At 44.4% G+C, this 9925-nt stretch overlaps 1 protein-coding gene across 1 annotated transcript in view; it reads left to right on the top strand.

Annotated features, from left to right (window-relative positions):
• The window catches only part of FMN1 (formin 1), a 437404-nt gene continuing 433018 nt past the window's right edge, over positions 5540-9925 (top strand). Inside the window, exon 1 of the mRNA XM_018054501.1 lies at positions 5540-7512. Within this exon, the coding sequence (XP_017909990.1) occupies positions 5652-7512 (1861 nt within the window). The 5' untranslated portion in view covers positions 5540-5651. The remainder of the gene's footprint in view (positions 7513-9925) is intronic.

Below are 9925 nucleotides of genomic sequence, written 5' to 3'. Positions count from 1 at the left end.
GGTTGGCCAAAAATTCAGTCCATATTATAGATTTTTCCATAACATCTTAACAATATTATGGAAGCCCTATGGTTTAATATTGGAGAAGGAAATGGCAATCCACTCCAGTATTCTTGCCTGGAGAATCCCATGGACAGAGAAGCCTAGTATAGCTTTAGCTTCTGAGATGTGGGTTTTGGTCTCAGTTTGGCTACACTGATCAAAAGATTTAAATCTAGAGTTTATAAACTTATAATAAAAGCATAATAATTTAGACTATTGAACTTCAGTTTATTTAGATACAAAGTCTGGGGAGTTATCTTACTTCTTATTTCTTTCTCAGCCTCTTTTGAGGTTTCTTTTTCCTCCATTTATTTTTTTAATATCTGTCTTCCCAGTACTGTACTCCGTAACCTTTTCTCAGTCTGCATACTCTCCTTGAGTAACTTCATCCAAACCCGTGACCCATCCAGACTCCATACTGCTTGCATCCTGGTTCTTTGCATTGCTGAGTAGTTTCGAGTTGCATCCTGAATATTTGGAATATTATACACTCTTGGTAATGTTTTCCCCTTTTCAGGCAGCCAGCCTGGTTTAGTTCAAGCTAGAAATTCCGATCAGTCTTCTGTTGGTTGTGGTTTTAATGTCAACGTTCAGAGCTTTTGCAGTGTTCTTTGGGGCTTTCCCATGCACGTGCTACAGTTGCACCTATAGGAGGGTAGCATGCAGGATCTTAGTTCCCTGGTTCAGTTCAGTTCAGTCCAGTCGCTCAGTCGTGTCCGACTCTTTGCAACCCCATGAATCACAGCACGCCAGGCCTCCCTGTCCATCACCAACTCCTGGAGTTCACTCAAACTCATGTCCCATCGAGTCGGTGATGCCATCCAGCCATCTCATGGTCATCCCCTTCTCCTTCTGCCCCCAATCCCTCCCAGCATCAGGGTCTTTTCCAATGAGTCAGCTGTTTGCATGAGGTGGCCAAAGTATTGGAGTTTCACCTTCAGCATCAGTCCTTCCAATGAACACCCAGGACTGATCTCCTTCAGAATGGACTGGTTGGATCTCCTTGCAGTGCAAGGGACTCTCAAGAGTCTTCTCCAACACCACAGTTCAAAAGCATCAATTCTTCAGCAGTCAGCTTTCTTCACAGTCCAACTCTCACATCCATACATGACCACTGGAAAAACCATAGCCTTGACTAGACAGACCTTTGTTGGCAAAGTAATATCTCTGCTTTTGAATATGCTATCTAGGTTGGTCATAACCTTCCTTTCAAGGAGTAAGTATCTTTTAATTTCATGGCTGCAATCACCATCTGCAGTGATTTTGGAGCCCCCCAAAATAAAGTCAGACACTGTTTCCCCATCTATTTCCCATGAAGTTCCCTAACCGGGGATCAAATTGAGACCCCAGCATTGAAAGAATGGAGTCTTAACCACTGAACCACCAGGGAAGTCCTGGAGGTCTGTCTCCTAGTCCGAAGGTCTGTCAGTTTTTTGTTTATTTTTTTTCCCAAAGTCTTTTGCATACTGCTTAGGATCAAGTCCACACATACACAGTTGGGGGTGAATTCCGGAGTTCATAAATCACTGATTGGGTTATTTTCTAAGCTCCCCATATTTGGAGGACTCTCTGGGGCTTTTCAGTCTTCTGACTATAAACCTGAGACTTATCCACCTCTACTTCAAACTTCCTGGAACTGTACTGACATCTGGGGCCAAGGAGGGGCAGAACAAAGAGACAAAAAGGTAGAAAGGAGCAGAGATTTGTCCCCACTGTCTTGGGACTACACTTTCTCTGATCAAAGAGGGACATTCTTTTTTAGAGTTTTAGGTGCCAACGGACTCCTGCTGCTGCTGCTGTCACTGTCAGGAGATATCTTTTCTACTTCTGATTCTGTACTAGAAGATTTCCTCCAGAACTTTTTCTGTTTGTGCTGTTACTCACTTTCATGTTGCAGGGTGATCTGAGTCTAGGCCAAGGGGCTGGCTACTGGAGGAAAAAATGGACAAATTTAACTGCAATAAAGCAGTTGGATGACACTTCAAAGTCCACTCTGCTTCACCAACTGGCTTGCTACTGTTGACTTTCCAGAGTACTCAGATAACTACTCCATGCATTCTGTATAGATTTTAAAGGTGTGTTCAGTGGTTGAATCAGGATGGAGTGTGATTATCTTGCATAGAACTTATATATGATATGAAAGTGAAAGTGTTAGTTGGCTCAGTTGTGTCTGACTCTTTGCGACCCCGTGGACTGTAGCCCACCAGGCTCCTCTGTCCATGGGATTCTCCAGGCAAGAATACTGGAGTGGGTTGCCATTTCCTTCTCCAGGGGATCTTCCAGACCCAGGGATCCAATCTGGGTCTCCCGCATTGCAGGCAGATTCTTTACCATCTGAGCCACTAGGGAAGCCCAGTAACCCTAGTCTTACTTAGCCCTTCTTGGTCTAGTCTCCACTTTGCTTCTGGAGTGATTTTTCTATAATTCAAATCTAAACAAGCAGCATGCCTTGCTTAGGATTCTTTAATGATTCGCCATGGCTCCTGGGATGTTCTAGCTCCTTAGCCTGTGTTCAGTACAGTCTTTTAACACACTTCTAGTCCCCAGTGCCCAGATTGGAGAAAATGCAGTTTCCCAAGAATATGGGACAAACTCCTGTTTCTGTTTTTTTTTTTTTTTCCTCTCTCTGTTCTGCGACTCCCTGGCCTTAGACATGGGCACCAAAAAGAGCATTCTGTATTGAAATTTCTATGTGGAAGTGTCTTTTTTAAAAAATAGTAGCTTCATGCCTTGAATTGTGGTTTTATTGCTATAAAATCCCATCTCATAATTTCCTAAAACTTGGCTTTAGTTTCGCAACCATGACTAATATACATAATACTAACCATGACATTTTCTCCATGTGTATAATCAAGACTTATAAAGACAAGGAGAAAAAAGTAGTTAACCCTATAGAAGAGCACAGTATGTCTATAATTTTCGCAAAAGATATAGCCTTCATATGAGTCTATTCCTCCTTATTTTCTGTATTAGAATTTTCAAGAGTTCTACTTGACAGGTACAGATGCAGTGAGTTTCTGGTGCTCTGACCCTGAATTATATTGCTTAAGGGACAGCCTTGGAGAACAGCATTTTGTCTGATCAGACATGCCAAAATACGAGTTGTGAAAGTAGCGAGATGTGAGACATATTTGAAGAAATAATGTGAGTAATACCAAGCTAGCAAAATAAAGGAACTCTTCTATTCAAATTTCTTGAAAAATTAGTTCAGCATTAGGAGGCAGTGAATAAGGAGCCACTTTACCTACAAAGCCATGAAATGACACGGATCTAGGTTTTATTCTTCCTTCTTTTGAGCCATATGGCCGTAGACCAGGGTCCTTAATTAAGGACCCTCTTGGGTCCTTAATCTCTCTGAATTTCAATTTCTTCATCTCTAAAAGGGAAATATGTTTGTTAAATGAGATAGCAAAATAAAAGTGAGCACATGTTTATATTCAATACATAAAATTCCCTCTCTTAGGGCATAGACTTTTAAAATAGGCTATCATGGTTTCATCTGAAATCATAGCATGAACTTTGTGCTGCTACTCTGAACAGATTATATATATATATATAAAAAAAAACTTTGACTCTTCCCCTTCTCCCACATCACACACTTCTTCTAATCCAGGGAAACTGAGAAGATAAGAACTAGAGGAGAGTGATGCTTGAAGGCAGGACAAGACCTTTCCCATCTTTGTGCAACTTAGGATAATAGCACTTCAGCAGCTTCACTTCAGTTTTTTGACAGTTCCTAAGTTGAACTCTCAATGCTTAGCATCATGAAGAGTGGGTATTGGCAGCTATGCAGTTGCTTTTATAACTGGTTGTTTATGACTGTTTTACCACTTCCGAACAAAAAAACCACCTCCAAAATGTGTTCTTAGATATATTCAGAGAGTTTGTACTATTAAGAATCTATACATATGGGCACCTTTAAGAAAGGCCAGGAATGAGCATTTTAGACAAGTTTTAGAGATATTATAGTTGAATTGAAACAATCCCATAGAAAGCTGTGAGAGAGGCAAGGCCTCAGCTGGCCTCCCATTTCTTCTCTGCTTCCTCTCTTCTTGCCCTTTAACCCCTGTGAGTACCCCGAGTCCTTCTGGAACTTCTGGGTTGACCAGATGGTTGCTTTTTTTTTCTTTCTTTTCTTTTTACTTTCATTTTATCCCTCTTATTTTCATATGTCTTCAGTAAGGAGTCTCTGTTAAAAAGCTCTTCTTCCTTTCTCTCTTCCTACTCTCAAAATGTAGTTTTATGTAGAGACCTGAGATATCACTGAGGATATCAATGGTTAATAAATGGTTATTATGTTACCCTCCCCAGGGGATTTCTTTTTAAGCTTGGAAGTCCTGAAGACTGGGCAGTGCCTTCATTTGAGAAATGAAGTGTCATAATATAGAATTCTAAGCTCATGATTGTGTGGAGGGATGTTAGCCAGAGAGACGCCCCTGGGAAACTTCACATCACAGGAGGGAGCAGCTGCCTTCCCCATCGATGTGACATTTCAGCCACTTTGACGGTGAAGTCATTGATTGAAAGTCCATACAGGGCCCGCAATGGCTTACAGATTTTTCCTTTTTCTCTGCCATTCCATTTGACTTTAGATAGGCAAGAAGTAGGAAAACAAACAAACAACAACAACAACAACAAAACAAAGAGAATCTGATTAAGATGCCTGAGTTACTTCTTTTAAATTTAAAATTAAGCATTTTCACTTTTAGCTCTTTTAGCAGAATTTATGAATTGTGTCCAGAAGAGACGTCAGATTTGTGCCTAATATCTTTCCTCTGTATTTCTTTAAGTTACATAGAGTGTGTGTTAGTTGCTTGTCATGTCTGACTATTTGTGACCCCATGGATGATAGCCCACCAAGTACTTTGTCCATGGAGTTCTCCAAGCAAGAATACTGGAGTGGGTTGCCATTTCCTACTCTAGGGGATCTTCCTGACTCAGGGATGGAACCCGGGTCTCTTGCATTGCAGGCAGATTCTTTACTGTCTGATCCATAATCTCAAATCTTAGAAGGTGCTTCTTGGAGAGTAAAAAGGTTTGACTCATTTTTGCAAAGTACTCTTCCAAATCCGAGTTACTAAAATGGTTATGTTTTCTAAGGATCTCAAAGTCCCCTCTCCTCAGGATTTCTGGGAAGTATGTTAGCTCTGCTTTATAGAAGAACCTAAACGAAACCTTGAGAAGTTGAGAGACCTGCTTAGGGTATACATTAAGTTCCCGCATAGGGCAAAGGGACAAAGGGACTTTTGTCTTGGGGCTAATACTAGAGCACTCTCCTATTCTCAGCTGTAGAAAAGCTTTGCTAGTCAAGGGTGGGCTGGCAGCGGGGAAGAGGTTACAGTCAGCCTTCTGGCTGATGTCTTGAGTTGACTGAGCAGCCAGAGAGGAAGAGTAAGACCGGTAACGCTTTGATTTCTGTCGGTATGTGATTCCTGCAGTCTGTTAAGACTAGCTGCTTTCCTCCCATTTCCCTCACAGGCAGTCTCGTTGCTGGAGATGACTGTCAGCTGCTTTCCCCACACTGCCACCATCACATGCCCCACCACTGGAGCCTCAGAAGCCTGACCACAGACCAGCATCTCCGAGGCATGAATAATTAGGTAGGCATAATGGAAGGCACTCACTGCACCCTCCAATTGCGTAAACCCATTACCGAAGTCTGCTACATCAGCTTCTATCTTCCAAGGGGCGAAGTCAGAGGATTTTCGTACAAGGACACTGTAACTCTAGACAGAGCCAGTAAAGGGTTTCACAACTGCTACCAAGTCAGGGAGGGGTCCGACCTCCACAGCCTCAGTCGGCAGCCAAACGAACATCCAGGCGACATCTTTTTCAAGCCGACTCCCACGAAAGACATTCTGACTGAACTGTACAAACTCACTGCCGAGAGGGAGAGACTGCTGGCCGGTCTGCTGAGCTCAGGCCACATCCTGGGGATTACGATGGGGAACCAGGAGGGGAAGCTGCCTGAACTCTCTGTGAGCCTGGCCTCTGAGGATGACTGTTTCCAGAGTGCTGGCGACTGGCTTGGGGAGCCCTCAGTGGGCTGTCTCAACAAGAGGAGCTCCCACGGGAACAAAAAGGCCCGGAGGTTTGGTGGAAGGAGAGAGAGCTTTGAGGGGCTCTCTCAAAGCTCCCTGCAGAAGAGGACAAAAAGAAAGGGGCATGGAGGACAGGAATTGGCTCCTCTGCGGGGGAAGGACCAGGCCTATTTCAGCAGTTCTCTTCCTCTCTCTCGAACAAGGTCTCATCTTTGGCTTCTGGAGGAGAGAGGCAACTTGCTCCTCAATGGGGAGCTTACTTCATCCCTGCAGAGGAGAGAGAGATGCACCCTAGAGGCCCCCAGGACACTGGATGCTGACTCTGCCTTGGGAAGCATCAAGAAGCCTTCTGAAGATGCAGGGCTAGGAAGAGGCGGGCTGCCCCCTGACTGCAGCTCCACGGAGCCAGGGGATGATAGAGCTACGGAGCTGAAGAGAACCCCTCGCAGGCTGGTGCATCAGCAAACAGGCTTGACTGAAAGTCACAAGGAGCCTGAGAAAGAACCAGCGGCAGAGAGACGCCGGAGAGCGAAGGCTGCTGAGTGGACTCATAGGAAGAAGCCTGTCTCCAGAGTGGTGGCCAGAGTCCAGGATCTGCCCACTCAGGTACAGCGAGTAGTCAAAACGCATCCTGAGGGTGAGGGAAAGATCGCCCCTGGCCTAGCAGCCCCAGCTGAGTTCACACCAGGTGCAGACTTGCTCACCCTCCCGGGAGCTGAGGCTGGGGCCTGGGGAGCCAGGGGCCTGGACCAGGAACAGCAAAGGGACAGGTCATGGCAGCCATCAGCTGGGGAATGCCCCCCAGCCAGCACTGAGGGGGCTGTGAACAAGGTCCTCCTGAAGGTGATAGAGAGCGAGAAGTTAGATGCTGCTGCTGAGGGCAAACGGCTGGGCTTTCCCTTTGGCACAGTTGGCGCCCACACCCTCCCAGAAACCAGGAGCAGGAGGGGAGCTGGGCTTGGAAGAGGCAGCCGCAAAACCTCGTTTCTGGATCTGCCCCGTGGTGGCGTGGACCCTGGAAGTGATGAGAAAAGGCTGCCCCCACTAGCGCTGGCTGCTCCTGGCACGGTAATTAATAATTCAGCCTTTCCACCCAGCACGCGCAAACGGATGTCGCCTGTTCCCTCACCTCTCTCTCCAAGGCTCCCCAGCCCTCAGCAGCATCATAGGATCCTCCGGCTCTCCTCACCGCCTGGAGAGAGAGAAGCCACTCTTGATGACTCTCTTTCTGGAAGGAGCCGTGCTTTCTCTGGGTCCCTCTCTGCTGACACCTTGGAGCCACCATCCTCTGCCAAGGTCACGGAGACCAAAGGGGCCAGCTCGACCTCCCTCAGAGTGGGCCAACCTCGGCTGGTGCCCGGGGAACCTTTGGAAAAGACCTTGGGGCCCGGGAGGACCACAGCTCAGCCCCAGCACCAGTCACCTCCAGGTTAGTCCCAGTTTAAAATGCTTTACATGTGTTCACGGGCGACCCACAGGCAATCTGCTCATGCTATTCAGAGACTGGCTAATTAACAATGAATCAATATTCCTTGGCCAAGTCAATTCACCTTGTAACAGTACAGCTGGGACTGTTATTAAGGAGTGTGGAGGTGGTGTTGACTTATGGGGTTAGGGGTGTAGTTGCTTCTAGAAGCAATATTTTGTAAATGCCTTTAATTTTTTTCATTTGTTTGTTTTGGCATGCTCTAAAGCTGCCTCCATGGTTGCTGAACACAGGACTCTCAAAGGAAACAGGACTGGGCAGAGAGAAGTAGCGACTTGTCACTGCCTTTGATGCTGATTGGCCCCTTGACCTAAATTCTGCTCTTCACACTGCTGGGGTAGCCTGGATTGGTTGGGATTCCCTAAGAGTGGAAGCATACTGTGTCTTTGCTCCTCTATTGTCAGAGGTTTCAGGTTTTGGTTTTGCTTCTTTATAGTGATCACTTTTGTAAGTGGTCTTATTTTATGACAAAAAAAATTTTTTTTAAATACTAGAAGAGGGATGAATTCCTTCTAACTTGAAGAAACTTGGTTCAGATTTTGTGGTTTTTTTTAACTCTTTTTTTATTTCTCAAATCAGCACAAAGTAATGTTTATCATGAAGTTATGTTTTATATATGGGTTTTTGCTGTTACTGGTATAACATCGTGTCTTATGCAGAAAGTGCTAAAGAGCTAATTTGGCTTGTATGTTTCATGTGATTTAAAATTTTACATGAAAATAGTTCTGGCGGTTCTATAAGTGAGTTCAGTAAGACCCAAAGAGTTTATTAAAGTGCCACTCCTGTATTCACACAATGTTCCAGTTCAGTGCAGCCAGGTACCCAGGGTATTGCATGCCCTTGTGTAGGTAATAGGTTCTTTTTCAGTAGTCATTTCACAGCATATGGTCAATGCCTTGTCTAGGCTTGTGATATAACATAGAGTCCCTTAAAGGTGAGAGGAAACATCGTGTGAAATTTTTGAGATAAAAGTATCTATCTAGGAAAGAGGAATTTTAAAAGCTTCTGTTCATTTTGGACTCTTGCCATTTTAGAAATTTCTCTAAATCACTGATCCAGGGTGTGATTCTTTAAAGTGTAGTAAATGTTCTTCATTTTGTGTTTGTAGTATACTGCTCTCAGTTTGATGAAACTTGCTACTTCCTAATAGAACCAAACTGCTTCATCAGCGAAGTCATAGAATTGTAGATTTTATGTCATGTGTCATAGAACCCTAGTGATGAAAATCCTTTCTCTGTGTGGATGCTGGAGCTTTCAAAATATGGAAAGGAAGCTCTCTGCAATTATTAGACAGAGACTAATAATAATTATTATTCTAGAGACTGGGCATGCAAGAGCCACCACAACCCCAAAGGCTCTTTTCAAAAGTCACACTAAATCCTATGACTGGGTGTGCCACTTCTCCAGAAACTACAATAAGTACACTGAATTTCAGTAAATGTCCCCCCATCCCAACTTAGAATTATCTTTTTATTTTGTTGTCCTTTTTCTATTAAAAAAAAGATATTATAAAAGTTCTATTGCATCTGGGTCAAGGTAGGCACACAGAGGACATTCAGTTTCTCTGATGACTGACCTTGAACTCACTGAAGGGCCAGTTCAACAGATGGTCACCCTTTCATGAGACCTCTCCATACAGTTGCTCAGAACCATTCCCTTTCCTTGGCCCAGCTTTCTGCTGGGATCTTCACAGCACTTTAGGATCCAGTCATTAAAATCACGTGGATTCCTTGGCAGGAAGACTGCCTGTGCTCCTAACATTTTATTTAAAAAAAAGGCGTTGGAAGGCAGAAAAATGGGAGCAGGAAAAACCTTGTTTTTCTGGCATGGGTAACTTCTCTTTTGCTGGGACCTTCCTCTGGGACATCCAAACATTGTTTCTTATCATCATCCTTTGAAAAGTGTGAAGGGAGGGAGTTCTCCAGATACTGTTTTTCATCTGTATCTTGTGTTCCTGTCTCCTGTCTCCCATCAGTCCCCCTTCTCTGTAGCCATGATCCTCATTTTTTTATGGATCCTTCAGTGACTTTCAGCAGCCGGTGGGTCCACACAGGGAGAATTTTCCTGCTTCTAGCTGCCTTTGTGTTTCATTTCACTTCTCCTACCTCCATATCCCAACGGAGGCCTCAGACAGCCCCATGTGAGGGTGGATCATTCATTTACCATCACCCAACAGTAGCCCTTTATCTGAGTCCAGTTCCCACCTTTCTCCCACGTTAGCTATTAACCAAGTTGAGTTTATGGTCTGTAGACATTTATTTCCTGTGGAAATAGCATCTGGGCATTTAATTGAAGTGATGCGATTAAGGTTATTGAAAGCGCTTATTAACTACTCAAGTAAGAGATTAAGTCTGGC

This window comes from Capra hircus, chromosome 10 (assembly GCF_001704415.2).
Source record: "Capra hircus breed San Clemente chromosome 10, ASM170441v1, whole genome shotgun sequence".
Taxonomy (NCBI): domain Eukaryota; kingdom Metazoa; phylum Chordata; class Mammalia; order Artiodactyla; family Bovidae; genus Capra; species Capra hircus.
Note: the sequence above shows the minus strand (reverse complement) of the source record. Positions and strands in the feature narration are given on the sequence as shown.